Source organism: Pholis gunnellus, assembly GCF_910591455.1.
Source record: "Pholis gunnellus genome assembly, chromosome: 19".
NCBI classification, from domain to species: Eukaryota; Metazoa; Chordata; class Actinopteri; order Perciformes; family Pholidae; genus Pholis; species Pholis gunnellus.
The window spans coordinates 16,272,156-16,294,473 of NC_136546.1; the positions used below are offsets into that span (position 1 = coordinate 16,272,156).

The window sequence follows — 22,318 nt, forward strand, 5'->3', positions numbered from 1 at the left end:
TAAATCTGCGTTCAGTGCAGCAAACAATAAGCACCTGACAAGGATAAGTAGCTGAGAGAGGAAAGGCCCACAAGGGGAAAGGCTAAAGAAGAAGGGGACAACAGTGACTTAGCAGATAGGAGAGTGGAAGGACAAGTGAGAGAGGGAGATCGAAGAGGATAGAGCGTGGATTAAGTGAGATTAAACACAAATGATGAATGAGTATGGGGAGAGGAGAATAGGCTGGCAGTAGAGTTAAACAGACTCGATGAGACGAGCAGATAGGATGGCCAGACAAACGGCGAGAGAACATTGAGAGTCTGATTGAAGGTGACATTAAACAGACGAGGGAGTCGAGGTCTGATATTAAAGGGAGGAGGCCAACGTGGGTCACGGCAGACGGAGGAAGATTGGATGAAGGTTTAGAAAGGAAGAACGGTCCCTCAGGTCATGACAATAAACCCACCACAATAAAACTAGAAGTACAACAAATATAAAAAACTAACCCTAAAATTATCATTTTTCACAGTTTTCTGACTCAAATCCAATTAGAGGCTGGGTAAATATGGCAAACAGCCTCGAGATTGCGGTAGAAATGAGAACCCACGGCGGTCGTAACGGAGAAACCCCACGGCCGTAAACTGCATGATTGATTTGGAGGAGCTTTAACGACCTGAACAGCCGGGATGAGCGAATAGGAATACCACAGAGCAGTCGGTCACATTCGCAGCAGCCGACTGAATGTTTACTGGAGTGTAAGAGAACACTGGTGGAGCATGAACGCATGTTCACCGAATCAGTTCAACGCAATAAACCAGTAAACGGCAAAAGCAAAGCCGGTAGAGTGCAAACAGGCTTTTAATAATAATAAAGCTACAGCTATAACTAAAATAAGACGCTTATTCAAGTTGTCCCGGTACTTTAATGGTTAACATTAGGACCAATTCATAATTCTTCTATCTTGTATAATTTGTATGATGTAAAATGGGCCTTTTACAGAGCAGTGCACACTATATGGAAGATTTTCTAAAGATTTAACACAAGTGTGGTTTAACACGCGTTACTGGTAATCAGAATGACGCTCAGTGTGTATGTGGTGATGATGGGATGGGTAGATGAGCTGTGGTTTGATTTGTGTACATTTGGAAGACATGAATACATGACCGGGTATTGATACCGGCACTAAATCAATATCTTATGTCGTAAAAGTAGACGGCGACTGTGTGGCTACACCGGTTTAATTGTTCATTATTCCACCGCCACATCTGGGGAAAGACCAAAGTCTTGTAGAAATGCTCCTCGCAGTCTTAACATTATTCACAACACAATCACGGGTGCTTGTTTTTGTGCTCGCACATCCTGCCGTGTGCATCCCTTGCTGTTGTTTTGTATGTGCATGTATAAGTATTACAATAAACAGTGAAGCATGTTATCACCAGAGCAGACTGAAGGCCCTGTTATCTGCAACATACAGCTCTTTGTGTGCATAACCTGTCCTGTGACTAAGTACTGAGGCACTATGAGTTAACCTTCAGCCGAACAAAGTCAACACTGTTGCAGTGCTCGCTCTCTCTTTCTCTCTCTCTCTTTCTCCCTCTCTCTCTCTTTCTTAAAGCCTTTTATGAAAGTGGCTCTGAAATGTACTCATTGGTCTCCTCTACCTGGTTGATTAGTGTTTTATAATTAAACGTGCAGGAAACAAAATGTGCACTAAAGTTAAAATATCCAGTTATGAAAGCGCTACTTGGTTCTGATTTAATGTGTTTTGGATAATAAATACGACCTGATTCGCACCTATTTTAAAAAGCACAAATCAATTAGATGTGTTCATGTACACGTATGGAAATAGTATAATTGACGCTCAACGGCAATTCGTTCTCGTCAATGACGACACTTGAGCCCCTCAAATAGCAGTGGATGCAGCTGCGTGTGAGACGTGGCAGCTGTGAGCTGAATGCTGCTGTCGGAGACGGACCTCCACTGTCTGCTCACACAGCTGAGCTCGCTGCGTAGTGCGCTGCATTGTACGCCGTGTGTGTGTGTGTGTGTGCGCGCTTGTTTGCTTTAACGTCTCCCTCGCTCTTCACACTGGCGTCTCCTCATCCTCCGTTTGTCATCTCTCATCATCCCTGCAGAGCGGAGGCGCGTTCTAACGAGGCCTCCTCTTGAGGGCTCCTTGAAGCGTCCCTGGAATCGTTGGTGATTCGTTGTTTTATTCAAGGACTACCTGCACCCTCATCCACATAGTACGACACTTTGAAACAAACAAAACGTGCTACATTTATCAGCTGATCCCGATATTAGTAGATCTTTATTTTATAAAGTGAATCATTGGGGGAAGAAAATCAGACTTTGAATAAGACCACAAACTACTACTTCTACGAAATTTAATTTATGACGAGTTATTCTTGTACATTTGACATATTGACCGATCCAGATGAGTTTTTAGGTGCGTGCGTCTTCTCCACAATGTGAATGGGAAAACTGAGTGCACTCACTCACAAACAGCTATTGCTATCTTTTTGTAAATCCATTCAATCTCACAGACCGATGGTCTCTGTTGACTCTCAGCTCTCGCATCGTAACTCCATTTCAGCGTGAGCAGAAAAATGGATGAAGCTCAGCATAACTTCTCTGCTGTCAATGAAGCTTTCAATCAGCGCTAGCAGCTCGTGCTGCCAGACTAAACCGCGCTCCGACTGTGAGCGCTCGTTTGAGGCCATTACATCACATCACAGTGAAGTGCTGAGCTGAGAGAGAGAGAGAGAGAGAAGGAAAGTCGGTCTTTTGTAGGCACCACAACATGTATTACATAAAAATGGCTCAGTTACTTTCACTATGCAAATAATTAAGCGATGCTGCCAGCGTGGCGCAGCGGGATGAAGCCTCGATTGAGGTATGGTGATGATAATGAGGGAAAACTGCTGCTGACTAGTCAGTTATCGTTGGTTTTTCGGAGTGTATAGCTGCACCAAAACACTGAATTATTCACCGTTTACTCATCACACTTTGCTGCTCCTGTGTGTTAAAGTGTGATCAGGAATGTCTGACGTGCAGCATGATTACACCAAACAAGGATTCATGAATGAATGCTATCGCTGTTACTCTGATCCTCATGTTGGGCTTGGGAATCCCGTATTTTAGGGAGTCAAAGGCTAGACTAGATTTAGCTTACAAGCTAACGAGATGGGCTATCAATAGATAATAGACAAAACTATCATGTTCATGTTAATGCACTTAAAATAGTCGAGGCTAAAGTTAAAATCCCAAAGATGTATAATGTAGTCTACGATGAGATACCTAAAGAATAACCTCTACAGATATCTCAAAATAGCATTTTTTTGTTCTTTATTTTCAGACTTTGACAGCAAACTAAGACGTCAAGAAGCACTCTCACGTGGTTAGAAGAGTATTACTCATTATGCCAGTGAGTAAAAACACAACCAGAGCTCATTCAAGGCAGGTGGGACTTAAAGACAATATTAGCCTGAACCAACCCAACACCGTCCGGTCGGGCTCAGTGAGGTTCAGGATGTGAATACCTCACTGCAGTATCTATTATTCATTACATTTTGCAGCATTTCTCGACTGCGCGGCACAAGATAACAAAATGATATGAGACCGACTGAATCTAAATGTCAGACTGCTGACGGCGTGTCTCCGTGTTCCCTTGACCCTCGCCCCTGACCTCCTGTCATCTTAACCACACTTGACATTGAAATGAACCTATTTTTGATAAGGAATTTAAATTTTTTTTTAAATCCTCTGTTCCTTGGGAATATTTGACCGCCACAAAAGAACAGTACAGTACAGTACAGGTCTCATAAATAACAAAGATACAAGCAGCAGGCAGCAGCTGCCGGCTTTATGCTACAACCATTATTCAAGCTAGGATAACGGGGGGGGGGGAGGAGCCTGGAGCCCCCCCTCCCCCTCCCACACACACACACAGTAGCGTCCGCTGTCTCTTCATATATACTGCTCCCTTTTCCGCTTCCACACACACTTGCCACACTGGTGAGCATGCTCACTGTGTCTCCGTCTTAAATATACATTTGCTCGCACAACACGCCCCTCCTACTCTGTCCCATTTCAGCACCACACACACATAAAATGCACACACATTTTCTATTTTATACATACCCCTCCTCCGCTTTCCCCACTTCAAACACACCAACAAATTACTCTTTTTGTCTTCTACACACATAAGCTATCTCTCGCTCTGTCTCTCCCTCTCTCTCTCTCCCTGACACACACACACACACACACACACACACACACACACACACACACACACACACACACCCCTCCTCCCTGTGCCAGTGCAAAGTAGAGCGAGAGCAAGGAGCCACTCGTTTCATTTTTTCCTCGTCTGCTGACTTACTCGGTCTTCTTCGGGCTTGCACGGAGGGAAAGGGAGTTTTTTTTTTGTTTTTTTTTTTGGTTGCCTCCATCCTCACCGAGTCCGTTTGTCCTTTTTCGAGGAGGGTGGAGGGGGAGAAAGAGTGACACAGACGGGGAGATAAAGAGTCTCTGTGAGAGACAGAGGGAGGAAGCAGGACCCTCGCTCCATCGAGCTCTCTTTGGGGGGGGAAAAGGAAAAAGAGGGGGACACAGAGGGGAAGAGGAGGTGAGGGAAGGAGGCGCCATGGGTCAACTGTGCTGCTTCCCGTTCTCCCAAGCGGAGGAGAAAATCAGTAAGTGTCTCCTGTCACCATGCGTGGGTGTGTGCATTGTTGGACAAACCAATTGGATTGATGTACTCTGTGGTGCTGTCTGTGGAGAGGGACTGCATGCATGCAGCGTGGGAATATACCGTACACTGTGTGTGTGTGTGTTTGTGTGTGTGTGTGTGTCGCTTTGTGTCAGCTGTGTGTGCGTCCATGATGGTCTGTGACCTACAGATGGACCAGGAGTGTTCCTGTGAGAGCGGGTGACCATGCACTTCTCTTTGTGTGCGGTCCAGTGTCTCATACGTGTGTGTTTTGTAAAGCACGAGCTTCTGCAACGAGACAAATGAGTTCCCTTGTTAACTTTACTGAAAATATCTGCTGTCAGCGCTAAATTTAGAATGTGTTCTTTAAGCTTATGCGGATTAGCCTCCAGGAAACACACACTTATGGTGCCCCTTGCTCTTTTCACATAAATCGCTTGTTTCCTAGCTTTTCTTCTTTTTTTTATGTATTTCTTCGCTTCTTTGCGTGTCACATGGCGCCGATCAGCAGGATAACGTGAAGCTGTTGACAGGTTGTGTATTGCATTCCCATGTACATGTCTGTGTGTGCATGATGCAGACACAACTATAGTGCTACTAGTGGTAAAGAACTTTAAAGCATCGCTGGCTTTTAAAGGTGCTACGTTCTAAATTCAGAGCATATCTATTGCGTCCACATGGCTCTCAACATGGCGATTGGCTGTTAAGACATGACCTCTGACCTCTAAAATCTGTGAATTAGCTAATTATCTTTTCTTGGACACAAGATGTCTCCTACTTTACTGAAAAGGCCTTTCTCAGTGTTTGCATTTCTTTGTCCTGCTGGTACGAACACATCTCAAACTCATCTTTAATGTGAGCGCCGAGAGACTCTCCTCCTTCAACAGATGAATGTGAAAACAACCTTCTAGTGTGAAACACTCAAAGCAACACACACATTAGAGCGCAGGGCGTCTTTAAAGGGACTCTCACGGGGTCGTCTCGCCGCTCTGCTTTGGTACATAACCATGAGGTACAGATCGGCCAGATATCACCTCGTGTTCTTTGAGCACTGATTGTTATCGAACACTTGTGACACTATATCGGTGGTCGGTGAAAGGGAAATTAAAATGGGTAAATAAAAAGACCAAAGTAAGGGCGAAGTACATCTCCCACAAGATGTGACAGCGAGGGCGATAACTTGCGGCTCCGCTTCAGCTCCCGCGGAATAAAACGATCTCGAGAGGATAATTAGCGAAGCAGCTCGTGGTTTAAATACAGCTTTTAGACGCGCATTGTTCTGGAGCAGCTGAAGTCTGGATTCATTACTCACTGCTTTGATAATATCGTGAAGAAAATATAAAAAGATATCTGACCTCCTCTTTTTCTTTGCATCCCTGTAACATTTTAATAATGATCATCGCTAGCTGAATCTCCTGTTATCTCAGTATCGGGCTGATTTTGAAGCGTGTGCAATAGATTATCTTTGGTGAAAGGGACGGCTTCTTGTTATGTCCGGGGGAGTAAATTGGATTAGTTGTGTGTCCCAGTTTTCATTCGAGTGCAAGAAATTATTATTATTAAGAAAAATCTGCAACTGCCAGGTCACAGTTTTTCATTTTTAATCAAGCTAAACTACACTTGTGTCGTTGTCTGATCATTTTCCTGTTAATTAAAGGTAGAAACATACGGTTTCTTCATATTCTTACTGCTGCTAACCTGTTGGTTGGATTAATGATTAAACGGCGAGACAAAGTACAGTGTACAATGTGTGTTTACGGGCTGTCAACAAGATCTCCATCGTTGCTGATCCTCCGGTCATAAACGCAGACTTTGACTCCGGCTGTAAAGGGGGTAAAGACAGAGATATTAAACTGGGCTACACGATGCTTTGTGCACTCTCTTCCTGCTTCTCTTCCTCCCTCCTGTGTTTTCCCCCCATGTGTTCCTCTCGCTCTCCTTTCTATCTTTCTCTCTCTCTCACCGCTTGCAGCTGCATTGCTATAAACAGTCAGGCCACTGTGCCCTACTTCTAAGCGGAGGGAGAGATGGAGGGAGAGAAGGGGGGGAAAGAGTGATGCAGGGAATGAAGGCTAATGAGGGGAAAAGGAGAGAATGAACTTTAAGTTAAATGGTGATATTGAGACAAAGACAGAGGAGAAGGGAGGTGGACAAAAACGGGGAGTGTGTGTGTGTGTCGGTCGGCTGCTCCCCTTGTGCGCACAGCACGACGTGTGTGTGTGAATTTAGCCGTGACCAATATGACAAGGTGTCACACAGTGGTGTTAGCGGTCGCTGCAGAGCAACACACTCATGCACACTACCTGTCACAGTCGGGGGCAGACATAAATGCGCACTGAATTAATTTAGCACATTTAGCTTATATTCCAAGAAATGCAGACAATCAAATAATGGATTAATTAATCGCTCAAGAGACGTTCTTTTTCGCATCGTGAAAATATTCCAACTTTTTTCATTCTATCTCCGTCATCGCCGCATGAACTGCTAAACTTTTACTGTAGTGAAAAGCATTAAACAGAGTGTGTATCCTCTGAGGGTATCAGAGCTGTATGTTGAACTCATGACCACAGAGTTATGGTCACGCTGCTGCCACATAACGGTGAAATGCCATCAGCCTTTGTCACATATTCACACAGATATGTTGATTTGTTCGTGTGTCGTTTAGATTTGGTTGCAATATATGTATTATATTACAATTTACTGTACGTTTAACTTTATTGTCACTATAACAGAAGTTCACAAAAATAAATTAATGGACAGAAATGTTATGCTTCTAATGTAGGACTGCAGCTAGCAATTACTTTTATTATCAATTAATCTGTAATCTATAAAATGTCCATCGTACATCTCAAGGTGACGTTGCCAGATATCTTTTGTTGGCCAATCCAAAGATAAAGCAATTCAAAATGATATAAGACGCGTAAAGGGCAACATATCTTCACATTATAGGAGCTGAAACCAGAGAATATTTGCCATGTTTGCATGTTCAAACAGTTTTAAAGATTAATTTAATACGTTATGATTATTGTGTTTGATCATGAAGCTGCGTAAACAATCCAGTAACTAATTGTGCTGCTGTCCTCACGCCCCCTCACTGGAGCTCTTCCAGAGATCTTGGTGACTTTGTGCTAATGCACATGGACAGTTCGCTCTGCTCCCCTTTGTGATATTCCCAAACAAATGTACGCCGCTCCTCTCGTGGTGTTGGTTCGGTTCGTAACCTTTATTCTCGCTCTTATCGCCGTGTGTTTTGCCCTTCTTATGACAAGTCAGATGAAGGCAGCTTTGCCCCTCGCAGAGAGACACAGCTTGCAATAAGCCAATGAAGGGACGGTGGCTCAGGTTGGCCTCTGGTTGGCCGGGACATGAGCTGCTCACCTGCATTAACAATATGTAGCAACAGAACAGAAACAACCTTCACCAGACGGGAGGCTTTTGTTTTATTTTTCCTTTTAGCTGTAGAGGTTTGTGAAAAAAAATAGAAACTGTTAAACATTGAGAGAGAGAGAGAGAGAGAGAGAGAGAGAGCTGGTGGAGACAGTAGAGACCACATGTGAGGAAGAGGGGGAGAAAGATGAGGAGGGAGCAGAGCGAGGGGAAGAGATGCATGGAGCTTAATCCTTCCTTTTTTCTCTTCCATACAGTCCTCACTGTTTTCTTCTTCCGGTGTCTCACTGTGTTGATTATTCCTCGTTCCTTTACCACGCTGTCTCTGTCTCTAAGAAATATAAAAGAAAATATCCACATTCTTTGAGTCTGACATTCAGCTAGAGCTCAGTGGAGCTGGGCCGACTGTCGGGTCCTGACACAGAGGAGGGGAGCCACAGCTGGGTTTAAATTACGCCGCTAATGCCTTGAAGCGTGTCCAGGGGGAATAAGGGGCTCAGGTTTTGTTGTGCTGAGACAAATAGAAGCAGCTCCGCGTCTTCTTTTTTTTAAAGGTCGAATCAATAAAGCGACTTCTTCAATGCGTCGTCTCCCGACTGTTTGATTGTGCCGAGGTCTGACTCGGTCACAGCCAGCGTCTCTATTTAGCACATGATAAAGCTGCAGTAGAGGTAGCATTTATGCTTTTTAAGTAATAATAAACCAGTTTGGTGTCTGAGACAAGGCGTGGACACGGGGGGGCGATGCTAAGAGGGAGAGGCATGTGATTCCATGTGTTGCTTTATTTTATGAAACGATTTTAAAAGATGAAGAAAAAAAAACCCAGTAAACCCCCGACAGAAACCACACCATCACATTTAGTCACAGCGGGGCTGATAGAGCCCAGTCATGCCTTGTTATGCTCCTGTAAGTTATCTAACCGACTAGGTAGTGATGCTAGAGGAGCGGAAGATGTCCAATCAAAGCCGAGTGTGTTTTTAGTTCACACCAGAAAGGTCGAGCTGTTTTCTTTGATCTGCGCGTCAATCAGCGTCCACAGGCTGCACACCTGTCCAGCTGCACAGCTTTAATGTCTGCGTCCACTTTCACACCTCGGATGCTAAGCCACGCTTTGTTTTTTTTATTTTATCTGCATGGCTAGAGGGATGGCAAAGTTGGTTCGATCCGTCCACCGCTGTGGTCCAGAAATATCTCGACATCTATTAGGTGCTTTGATGTTGTGTACACACATTCATGGTCCCCGGAGGATGAATCCTTTTCATATCGCCACCGTCGAACCAACACCTTATTTCTGGAATACTTTTGTTTACAACCAAATTCTTTGCAAAACTCAGGACATTCCCATCAGCCTCAGCTGCACTTTGTGTTTTGTACCAATTAGCAAATCTTAGCATGCTAACACGCTAAACAAAGATGACGAATATGGAAACTATTCCAACATTATAGCTGCTAAACATGAGGATGCATAAACGTGAGCGTGTAAGCATCCTGACAGTTGTACAAGGCAGGTTTATCATACATGGAGGTCAGTATCGGCGGCTGTATTTTCAATGAGTTCTTCACATTTGGTACATTGCTGTGTCTTTTTGCCCATAATGATGTGGGTTTACGTGCGTCTGTCGTCATGTTCAGTTCAGAAAGACTGATTCAACCAGAAATGCTCATTATTGCCAAATCCATTTTCTCTGTTCTGTGTCAGTGTGATATCAGGTAGCTCATCACCCTCTTAAGCCTTCAAAGTAATTTGATGGGGACGATGAAGCTGCGAGGAGGGACGAAGGCTTCATGTGAAATATCACGAGAGAGAAAACAGAGCTTTGATGGTGTTCGTCTCGAGTGAGGAATATATCGGCCGTGAAATTGTCGATCAGTGCGCTGGTGAAAAGGAACAGACTCGCACACTTCTGGGCACCGACACCCAGAGAGCCATTGTTCTGGCACAAAGAAGAGATTGTCAGAAATGCAATTATTTTGGTCTGTTGTAATGCAGACTCATTACGCCAAGTTTTGGGGAATGTTGTAGAAAAATGAGTGGATTACAGAGTCGGCTACTCAGGTTCAGCTCAGGTTTATTGATCCGACTTCCTACCTCTAGCCAAATGTTTAATAAACCGGATTATTCTCCATTAAGGTTACTTCTTAGCGCAACAATATCCTGACGTCGTTTGGCATTTAGAGGTGCATCTGTGTTTGCTTTGAAACAGCACATATTTCTCTGATAAACCCAAAGTAGCCTTCCTGGCATTCAGTGATGTGCACATCTGTTTTCCTGCTCTCCATGAGGTTGGTTTCTTGAGTAATAATTCATAAGGAGCTCTCCCTTAGTCACCCTGTAACCTGAATATGAGCCATCTACATGTGTACAGTGTGCAGCCCAGCTCAACCCATTTATATTCAGTCTGTATCTCGTGACTGAGAGAGACTCTGGTATTTCCTCAGGAAACCACTTCACCATCAGTACTCTTTACACCCCCCCCCCCCCCTCCTCTACATACCCCACTGTCCTTTTCTTTAACTTTTTTTCCAAGGTCTGTTCTTCCCCCATTTCTCCTCATCAGCCCTCCCTCTCTGTCTCTGTCCTCATAAAAACTGTCTCTCCTATTTTTTTAATTAATTTTCCATCTCTGCCTCCAGCCTCCATTAAAGAGATCTCCATGTTGTGCCCAGACGCCTTCCTCTTCCTCTTCCTCACATACTGTCGTGTGGGTCCATCTCCTCCTCTATGCCTCCCCTTTTCTCCAGATGCTTCTCCTCCTCTTCATCTGCCCTTTTCCCTCTCTATCCTCGTCCTCTTCCCTGATACGCTGCGGTAGAGTTTTAAGGAAATCGGTTCATTTTAGAGCGAGAGGAAATGAGTCATAGCAGCAGATTATTAGGCTGAATGTAAACATAATCAGTTAGGCTGCTGTGTCCACTGACTTTGATTCAAGTCTTTTAATGGGATTATTATGGCTCCTTTTGATACTGCATGTAGAAGTGAAGTGCTTGCATGGCATCAACAGAGGAGTTACCTCAGCTGGAACATTATAAAGTGCTCCCTCCATCGCGGCACAAAGTATTGAAAGAGGCTGGCGAAGACTTTTGGCAGACTTCAGCAGAATGTCGGCTCTGCTCCAACCAGGAAGTGGACTCTATTAGTTATCTGGAGAAAGACAAATACGTGCGTAAGCGAGTTTGAAGTAATGATGTTAAAAGGTTCTTGCATAGCACAACATAAATAACAGCGGAGCAGAGCGGCGACGCTGGGAATGGAATAAAAAGCAAAGCAGGCACTCAGTGGTTGTCGCTTAACGTTGTACAGTCTCGCTGACAGAACAATCATGTTCCCTAATACAGCTTCTGTACACCGACAACCTTGACAACCTTTTTTGGCCGACTACAAGCCCAGAGACAAAGACAGAGGAAGCAAGGGTGGGAACAAAATGAACAAAGTGGAAGGAAAACATAAGTCCACAGCTCTGGTGGATGAGCTAAATGCTAATATCAGCATGATAAAACTTTTAATTTCCCTACTATTTGAAATATAAACAGGGCTAAGAGTCCACTGTGCTAACGTCAGCATGCTAACATGGTGACTTAGAGACATTTACCACGTTTACAATCTTAGTTTAACATTTGTTAATTAGCACTAAATGGAAAGTACAGCTAAGACGAATGGCAGCGTCATTTGGTTTGCAGCATTTAGTAATAAATAGTGTTTTGACATTTGATTAATAATGAACTTAATTGTGAACCATCTGGGTCTTTGTTCTGTTTAATATCATTGTAAACTGAATGTCTTTGGTTCATAGAGTCTTAGTTGGACAAAACAAACAGTTAAAGACATCGTGGCTTCTGAAGAAATAGTGATGGACCTTTTTGACACATTTTGTGACGTTTTAGAGACCAAACAACCAATTGATAATTCAAGGAAATAATCTGTAGATTACACAATAAAGACTGATCGTTAGTTGCAGCAGGAGACAGTATTGAAAACACAGTCTGGCATGCTACTGTTGTTGGACAGAAGACGGCATATCCTGGACTAATCTCATTTCCACCACTGGTTTAACCAGATTCTACTAATTGGCTTGGTCTGGCACCATATGGGCGATGTATGAATTACCCCCAGAGTGAAAGAGGCAGAGCCCGACTTCTTTGCAATGCATACTAAGAAAGAAAGGAGTGCATATTATAATCCTGCACCTTTTAAATCTCTTTCTGACTTTAACTGAAATCTCAAATTTAGGGATTGCCGATATATCGATATTATGAGACCGTGAGATCGTCGTAGATGTTTAATATAAAAATAGGGCTTAAGTGTTGTCGTCTCCTGGTTTTTAAGGCTTCATTACCCAAATCTCATTGTGAAAATATTTATGTAAGAGCGCCAATGGACAGTTGAGGTATTTGGTCATCAATACTGTAATATTTTCTCCATATTTCCCAGCTCTACTCCAGCTCCGTATAAACATGAATGCTGAAGGTTTTCAGTCTGCACACTTTTGTTCCACTGTTTCTTTTGTTGCCTTTTCTTTTCTTACGCCAAAGACACAGCTATAGCTTTCAGAGGGGAACAGAGATCCGCCCACGGAGAGAAATCAAAAGTGATATTTGAAAACCGGTCTTGAGACACACCAGTCAATAAAGATGGTGACGATGAGCCTGAAAGAGAGAGAGAGAGAGAGAGAGAGAGAGAGAGAGAGCGAGGCAGCAGGGCCAAGAAGAAGAAAGGAAGTCAAACCGGTGCGAGAGAAGAGCACGCAGAAACACAAGAGGTAGTGAAACCTGCCCGGAAAAATATGGACGTTAGTCAGAACAACCTCCGGTGTCGTTAAAAGATGAAGTGCCTGTCTGGTTCTTATCCCGTCACCATGACAACACTGCTAGTAAAAAAAGTAAAAAATGGTGGTTAGGAAAAGTAAAGTGGCAGTTGTACAAATGGATGGAGTATGAACAATGAAGAGGGAGTAGACAATACAGAAAAGGAGTGTGAGAGTTAGGATGTAAGCGTTAAGAAAGTGTGTGTGTGTGTGTGTGTGTGTGTGTGTGTGAGAGAGAGAGATACTGTTGAACAAGTGTATTTGTGTGTGTGTGAGACAGATATATGTTGAGAAACAGATATCCATGTGCCTGTCAGCCATGTTGATGTGGAATCAGTCTATCCACAGTGAGAGGGGCTTGTGTGTGTGTGTGTGTGTGTGTGTGTGTGTGTGTGTGTGTGTGTGTGTGTGTGTGTGTGTGTGTGTGTGTGTGTGTGTGTGTGTGTGTGTGTGTGTGTGTGTGTGTGTGTGTGTGTGTGTAACCGGTGCAGAGGGCAGCTTTACTGCCATCATAAAGGCCAACATGGAATAAGCGGATAGACAACTCATTCTCACAAACACACACCCCTTTAAAAGATAAAGACACAGAACAGACCTCTGACACGCATGCAGAAGTCTGTTGATATCGGGTCAAAATGACATGATAATACTGTATTATATACAGTATATTATATCTGAATAAGAGAGGAGATGAAATGAGGGATATGGTCTTCATATGTCATTAATCTTTCCATCTTAAAATCAGCCAGCAGTTCATTTTCTGAAGCGTTGCCTCATCTGAAACACATTCAGACGTTTGTTTCACCTTTTTGAATAAAACAGTTCTGGCACTTGACCGTTTTTTCACTGCACTAAGTAACTTTCTCAAAAACGCAGACTTGTGTAATAAATTATGCTCTAGTGTCTGCCGTGTACTCGGCCCCATAGAGTGCACACCTGCACTCTATTTATACACTGCAGAGCCTTGCAGCTTTTGGCAGTGTGACAGCCTGTGGACTCGGGTAACAACATTTCTTCCGAATATTTGTGCATTCATTTCGGTCCTCATGTGACCTGGGGGTCCAAAACGAATGTTGGAAAACTCCTGCTGGCCAACACTACAGTATCTCCCTCGTGTTAACAGACAAAGAGACCTTCTCTACTGAGTGTATGAAATCCACGAGACAGCGAAATATCTTTATCTTTATCTAATATGTGATGTTTGTGTTGCAGATTTGAACCCTCTCCAAGCCAAACGGTTAAGTATGTGTCCTTCCTCATATCACATGGCCGGGTCCAATTAAAACCTGATCTAAATCTGATTACACTCTAAAATTGCATAAATTCGTGAAATCGCTCAGATCATCAAAGAATATAATTCAGGATAATGAATGATGTGATTATTTCTGCAACCTCTGTATTACCGTGATTATATTGATTACAAGAGATCCTCCAAATGATCACGGGAAGCATGTGTAATCAAAGGACTCACTAGAAATGATAATGAATCATCATCAGTCTCTGCTCACATTGGGGGAAATCACATCACATCTGGTGTGTTGCTCAACAGTATTTTATAAAGTCAAAAAAACAACCAGTATCTGCCAGCATTCGCTTTGAGCTGATGTTATGTTTCTCGTCTATAATCGGCACGCTCATCGGTTTAAATTCAGTTAACCTAAATGATCCAAGCAAAAGGGGGGCGTCCGGTTTACGGAAGCAGGACAGGAAGTGATTGAGAAGACTGTCCATTAACCGTTCTCCCCCCCCCCCCCACACACACACACCGCTGTAGCTTCCTAATAAGGACCCAATGGGGAAAAAACAAGGATCTTCTTACAGCGATCAATACAGTATCACATTATTTCTATGTCAATAACAGATTGTACCCATAAGCTCGTGTCTACAGCCCTAAACATTTTGAATGCAACAGCTTTACTTGCTGATGTTTGCCTTTCACATGTTTTGAGTATTTGCACACGAAGAACATCCAACCCTTAATGCTTTAATAACTTCCTCCACCACCCGATGAGTTATGTGTCAATAAAGTATGAATCATGCAAACAGATGTGATCGCTGGACTTCAGTTTGTGCAAATACTGCTGTGCTTTCATGTTCCCGGGAGTTACCCGTGCACTCAGACACTTTAGTTTGTGGCATGGACCAATCTACATCTCCCTCATGACAAAGCCTTTGTAGTGTGTAAAGCCGCAGAATGTTCTTTGGTTCTGTTTAATTCATAAACCCTGGGTTCAGTACAATGGGTTTATTTAGAAATTTAGGCTACGCAGATGGAACAAGGAGACTCCACACCACAGATCTTGATGTATGTCTTTAATAGTGGACCTTCAAATTACCCCCCCGCTGGAAAGCAGATGAAGCGACATCAAAATCAGGTTCTCTAGATGAAAGAAAATGGTCCTGTGGAGCCAATCATAAATGATGACCGCAATTAGTCCTACCGGCAATTTTTTTCAAATAATGAGAGGTGTGTGTGCCGGGGCTACATCCCCCCCAAAACCTCTTGCCGAGGTTTGTGGCTGTGCGTGCAACACCAGGAAGACCGCTTTTAAAAAAACCTTACCCGGCCCTAAATATGTTCGGGTCACATATACTCCATTTACGCTTGGCATTAACCTGCAATCTGTGTCTAGATGCCCTATCTTGACAAGGACAAACACATGTTAATGCACGCGTAAATGCACATCGGACTGGCCGGACCACATCTGCAGGTGGTCGGTTTGCATTGTGATCGCATCTCAGCCAGGTGTGGATCCAATCTGTGCAGCGTAAGCGCCACAGAATCCAGCCTGTGAAAGGTCTCTTAACTCCGCCTGTTCCTGCCAAATAAAGGTGACGGCAAAAGCCACAAGTAGTAGCCAATAGCCGTAGATAGCAAGTTTTCCGTAATGTAAAATTAATGCATTTTATTGCTTCCCAGGAACACGACAAATTTATTTTACAAATCCACAATAATGTCATTTAAATTTGTCTGAAACGGTCTGATAGTGCCAGAAACACCAGTTTGAGTTGACTCGGCTTTATTGGAAATAGCCAACCTCCTGAGGATTTCCACGTACTAGCGTGTATGGTTCGATGAGAAAGGCCGATTTTACAATAAAGTCAGTCTGCTGCAGACCTGAGGGCAAAGCTGTCATATCAAACGGCGGTCAGAGGTGTGAGTCACTCAAACTGACGGGCAGTCCGCAGGCAATCTAATGGCATCTCAGTGCTACAGCAGCGGTGCTTCTCCGAGAAGCACAACTCAATATACCATGAATTGGATGCACTTTACACAACACCACGTTAGGTTCAAATCAATTCAGCAGAAAAAAATAACAACGGGAAGCTGATTGGAGCACATGGTGACCGTAATTAGATGAGTGAAGAGTGTTCATATGCTGGCTGATGTGATGAATCCTGCGTTCTGTTTGGCATGCCGTGCGCGGGCTGAATATTTGGCCAGAATAACACAAATCCATGGATACATAATGCATGTGTCAATAGTACAAGCTGCTAGTGATGGTGAAATACTGCGGTTAACAGTGACAGGAATGTATTCCTGGCCTGTAAAATCGATCTCAACCGAGCAGAAAATCTGGAGGATAAAAAGGGGGGGGTGTGAATAAAATATCCACAGCATGGATGTGAACACCTCCTACAAGTCATTCTGGTTAGATGTGTCGTGCATAGGAGCTGGCAGGTGCATTTCGACTGATTTAAGAGTCGATTTGCCGAAAAAGGTAATGACAAGTGAATCCTTCAACCAAAGCAGCAGTGCCTGTTCAGAGAGAGCGGAAGGAATAAACCGCTACGGGTTGTTCCCCAGAGGACGATATTTGATTAACGAAATGCATTCTGAATTAATAATGATAATACCACTGTTGCTTTCACTGCTTAAAATGTTAAGATTGTTTTTTTTTTTATTTAGAGAAGCTTCACTCTGTAACACCACCGTTGTACAGTCGGTGAACTGAGAGTCATTGTAGTCCCAAGAACTCCAACAGAGGTATACATATACAGGGAATTTCATATATCAATAATATAAAAGATAAGTTGTTGAGGGTTATCTGTAAAATACAGAAATGTTGCATAAATAGTGACCTTTTCCTAAAATACTGCTGGTTCTGTGGTGTTGGCATTTCAAATGCGACGCCTGCAGTGCGTCATATGAGAATTAATTCACTCGCGTCAACGAGCTACTAGTGGTTTAAAAACTCAACAGGGTACCTCTAAGGATGAAGGATAATATGCAAATAATAACAATAAACCGATAAAAAAGGCTGTGATTAACAGTAACACTAGGTTGGTAAGAAAAGCGCTACACAATGTAAAGAAATATGCATTACACTTTATGGATATAATTCGTTCGCTGCATCACTCCAACTGTATGAACCGTCTCCTTTGATGATGAAGAATAAACATAAAACTGCTTTCAAGTGTTACCACGTCTGTGGGCCCAGCTCTTGGCCTTGGTAATCAAATGGTGGTTATGGTGTGTTTTTGAACCACTGCAGTGGTGTGTGAGTGTGTGTGTGTGTGTGTGTGTGTGTGTGTGTGTGTGTGTCTGGCAGACTGGATGGTTGAGTGATTCTCTATTACTCTCTTTCTGAATGGCTGCTTAATGCAGCCTGTCAATCTTACAGCCCGCCTGTCTGTCTACATGACTTATTGACTGTCTGCCTGTCTCACTTTTTTTTTTCCTAACAGCCTTTATGTTTGTCTGACTCCTCTTCTTTTTCACCGTGTTAATTTTGTCTGTGTTAAAGAGTTTCACTCCGGGAGGTTGATTAAATCCAAGCTGCATATATAGCAGAGCTGAGAGATGGTATTATTAACTCTACTTGTCACATCTCCTGTCACATCCATCTCTTGTTGCTGCATTCGGTCTATGATGAGTGAGTGCAGACTCGTTTATCATTGTCAGATTAATAGTTATTTTCATTTTCAATATGCTGGAATAAGAATGAAATCAGCCTTCTTAACATATGAAAAGATACCCAAACACCACGGGGGGCTTACTGTTACAATCATATTCATTGGGGAGCTTATAGCTTTCTGAATAAATTGTAATTTAGATGTGACACACAGTGGATCAGACCCTCAGTTTGTGGCGTAAACACGATAATGTAAATTCCAAATTTACATTATTGTTTATATTATTGTCTATTGGATTGGATTCCCAGAGTTCTTTTCAAGAGGCATATTACTTAATGTATTACAAAGCTGAACTAATCAATTTGTATATTAACAATGGGAAAAATGTAGTATGACAGATGTTGCTTGTAGTGATTAACCCACAAAACTCAACTCTGCAGCATCCCTCCGCTCCACTGAACGTTTTAGTGTCTTGCAGCTCATTGTTTTGGTTTTGTGGCCTTCAACTTTACCTTTTTAGTTCACTCTGGTTCATGTTTAGAGGAGAAAAGTTCAGTTAAACCAACTGTACGCTACCTGTCCAGCCCCAAACAGCAGAGGGACAAAGTTAGCCACCAGCTTGTGAACTTAGTGGAACGTTTAGCAGCTAAAGAGCTGGATATATCCCCCAGATGTTGGTGGTGACCAAAAACAGAGCTAAAAGATGGATTCGTCAGGTGTCCAGTTGAATGATCGTGTGTTCTTGTGAATGATTAGGATAATATCGTTCTATTGTGCTTGTTCAACCCAGGTGGGCGTCGCCGGTCTGAGCCCGACGAGGCGGAGCTACTGAGGGTGAGCAGGCGATTGGTCGAGGATGCTGTCAATCGAGCCTTGCAACAGTTCAAACAAGAAACTCTCCAGAATGGGGGTGGGCCTAACGCCACGGCCCCGCAGCCCCCGGGAAACACTGAGGAAACTGCAGCAAAGACGGACACTACAGCTAACTCTACTACAGACAACAGGAAGTGACATCATCGGACTGAGGTACAGAGACTTGACAAACCAGCCGCCCAGAAAACATCAGCCCGGCCTGGCTAACCAGGAGACGGGTCAGCAGTCCCTGGGCTCAAAGCCTGAACCAGCCAACCAGTCAGCCCAGTTTGCTGACTAGCTAACCCAGCTAGCCAACTACAACGGCTAGCCAGTCATGCCAGCTACCTGCCCAACTGACCTAGCGTGATGCTATTTAAATAGATGATGTAGCTTGAGTTCAGGTGAACATCCCAACCGGCCAGCTAAGACTGTTAGTTAGCTCACTACATCTAACAGCAAGGACGTGGTCTCCTCGATCGTCACTCAGCTGTCGGTCTGCGTTTGCACATCAGACCCAGAAAACCTACGTGAAGCACTCCTCCAGAGACGCACATGTCGGGTTCACTTTGACCTGCCTCTCACAAACTGCCCTGTTAGAATAAGACCAATCATCCTTTGTAGACCGTTTGGTTTTGAGCATCACCTGCACTTAACAATGGGACTCAATGACCTTAAGAAAAACATACTTCCTTCTCCTTAACTTTATTGTTTCAGGTGAAGAAAATAATTGTATTTTCCTTTTTATTTTCTCTTAAAAAATCAGTGCAGTCTTCATTCACAAGAGATTACACATCTGCTCTTCTTTGTGGTTGAAGGGGATTTGTGAGAAGAGCTTTTTATGACTGTGTTCAGACTTCAGTATGAGATGTTGGACGAGTCTGGGTTCAAAGCCCTTTCAGCAAACTTTAAACTTCCAGCATTTACTTAAACTTTTTACATAAGGTGTCTGACCGCATCTTTGTCTTTATTCTCAGTTGTTTGTATAAAAGTGATCTGGCCTCAGCTGTGCTTTAAATATTATGCCGTTTATTTAACCTAAAAGTGTGTTTTGCCGGCGCAGCACTGAGACAATCGTCAACTTAAGATCAGTTATGAATTCTGTGGGAAGACACTTTGTCAAAAAGAAACTAAGCCGGACTCCTCTGCTGGTCCACAAACACTGTGGGAGCATACGGACTGCTATCCCTCTGTCACTTTAACTTATCTCCGCTAATAGCACTAACTTTACAAAGAATGATAAAATAACACTCCAACAAAACACTACGAGTTGCCACAAAAGCATCTTCCACTCCATTAATGCCAAAACCTCCCATTAAAGAGGTTGCTTGCTTGTCTCAATGAAAACTATGTGACAGGCTATTATTACTACTATTACGCACAGGCATTAATTCCATAACGCCTGCTTCCTGTCTGATCATTTATAAAGGAAGTTGATTTGTGTTTACATACTATATTTTCCGTTTTTTTGTTCCGGGAAATGAATTTGAAGCAGCAGCGACATGCACAGATGACCTATTTTGTGTTAAATTCATTTATAAATTGTTTGGTGTTGCTGTTCGAGGCTCAGTGTTCATTGGGAGTCCTCGCGCTGATCTGAGGAGCTTTTATTTTGTAGTCGTGTACATCTAAGAGCCGAGCAAGTTCTTCAGATGTTGGGGAGGTTGACTCAGAAAATTGCTGCTGTCAGCTGAAAACCCTCCGGCTCTTGATTTCAGTGTCTTCCATCTATTTGTTTTTTGTTAAACTTAAAAATCACACAGGCGTGAAATTAAGGAAGATTGAATATTCTTTGAGGTTTTCAGCTGACAGCAAGATGTTGATGATGATCCAGCTGTGAGACAAGCGATTGGTTTGCTCTCTGACATTAAATATGTTATTTTATCCTTTCTAACTATTATTTATAATGTGTTGCTGTCCCTCCTAAAGAAATTACTGAAAAGATATTTGGTTTTGAAATGAGGAAAAAGAGCATTGTTTGCATTCAGAGATGGTAAAGCACAATGATGAAATTTGCTTTTTTTTTTTTTAATTGTCTTTGCTTTCACTTTTTAAAGAGCAGGTAAATAAAATCACCTCTGTTCAAAGTGGCCTTAAGTCACGAAAAACAAGTAGATTTTTCTGTAAGTGCTTAAGGTCACAACGCATAACTAGCATAACATAGCTATTTGTTCAGCCGGTGGAGGGTGATTGGGTGACGATGGCTCGTTTCGCTGTGAGATTTGCCGAAGTCTCTAAATGTAAACCTGTGGCTAAAGAGTTTGATTCTTGAGTTAAATGTCAAAAAAAATCGTCCACCATGAAACACAATTCATGTAAGTTGTGTTTTCAAATAAATTCCTGAGGAACGGAGGAGTTCAGCAGCTCATGTGAGGTTTATTTCCCTCTAGTGCGAGCTGTAAAACGTGGCCTCGTGCCTGTGAAATCCACTTAAGTCCTGCTGCTGTGGGCTCATTGAAACGTCAATAACAGGTGAATTCTGTCTCACGGTGGACTCTGGTCGTTTCTGTTTTGATCTTTTATTGTCACCGGATCCTTAATCTCCTTAAACTCCCCTTTAATACACAAATTGTCCTGTTGGCCTGTATGGTCTGTCTCTGAGCGAGTGTGTGTGTGTGTGTGTGTGTGTGGGATGTTTGATCAGTGGTTCTCCAGAGAAATTCATGTCTCTATCAATCATGAACACTCACAGGTGTGTGTGTGTATGTATGTATGTGTGTGTGTCTTCGAACGTCTCTACAAATGTCTTTTCTGTTGGTCTTTCCATTCGTCCGTGTGTACGTCTGACCGCGTGGGTGTGTTATTGTACCGTGTTGTATATCTTGTTCTGCCATATTTGAACAATAAAACAGGATATGAGATTCAAAACCAATATCGCTCTCTTCGTCTCCTGATTTCAGTCTGCGTGTACGGGAAGGTCCGTGTTGTTCACAGATTGAGTTAAGTACCTCGAGTATGTTTACATCGAGACACAGTGTACAGTAGTTTAATTTTAAGCCAATGTTTACGCCTAGATATACATATATCTCCTCAAGACTACCTCTCCTGTTACTATACATTCTCAAATATTATTTACCTCGATGGAAGAGAGGAACATGCTTATTATGGTAGTCTTTTATTTCTAATGCAAACTCTTCACTTCCTCCATGTTTTCCCTTTTAATTTGAAACACAATCTGCAGGAAGTGAACTGGTTTAACTGACAGCTTTGCAAAGAGAAGCTCAGAGGGATGAGTTTGACGTGATTTATCTGTGGATCTCGTGCTGGCTCATGACGCTGACTGTGTGCTCTTGAAGTAGGTTAGTAGATAGTAACGGAGGGAACACCTGTGTGTTTTTTTTACACACAGGTAATTTCACTTTGCCTGATTAGACCTCTCCTTGATTGACACCTCCCTCGCTCTCTTGTTGTCTCTGTTGCACACGTCGGGGTGGGGGCAAACTCGCGGAGGACTTGTCAGCTGTATCGTCCCTGCAGGTAATTGGTTTTCACAGGAATTCACATGAAGCGCCGCGCACAGAAGTCATCACTTGCTGAGAAGAGGTGAGTTAATGATCCGGGGTAGAGTGCGTCGTCTGCAGGCAATGTCATGACTCCTCATGGCCAGATGGGTGAGTGAGTTTCTGTTTTTTTATCCATACAGCTGTTTTACATCTAGAAATTGAACTGATGGGAGACAAGTTGACGGAAATGATAATAATAATAACAATAATGACCTTTCTTCTCC

The 22,318-nt window shown here is 43.0% G+C and overlaps 1 protein-coding gene across 2 annotated transcripts in view; it reads left to right on the plus strand.

Moving 5' to 3' along the window:
• Window positions 1-21,463, plus strand: part of akap7 (A-kinase anchoring protein 7) — a 36,300-nt gene extending 14,837 nt beyond the window's left edge. For both annotated transcript variants that reach the window (XM_079180608.1, XM_079180609.1), the window contains exon 10: window positions 18,530-21,463. In XM_079180608.1, coding sequence (XP_079036734.1) covers window positions 18,530-18,750 — 221 coding nt within the window. In that variant the 3' untranslated portion in view covers window positions 18,751-21,463. The remainder of the gene's footprint in view (window positions 1-18,529) is intronic.
• Window positions 21,464-22,318: the final 855 nt, after the last annotated feature.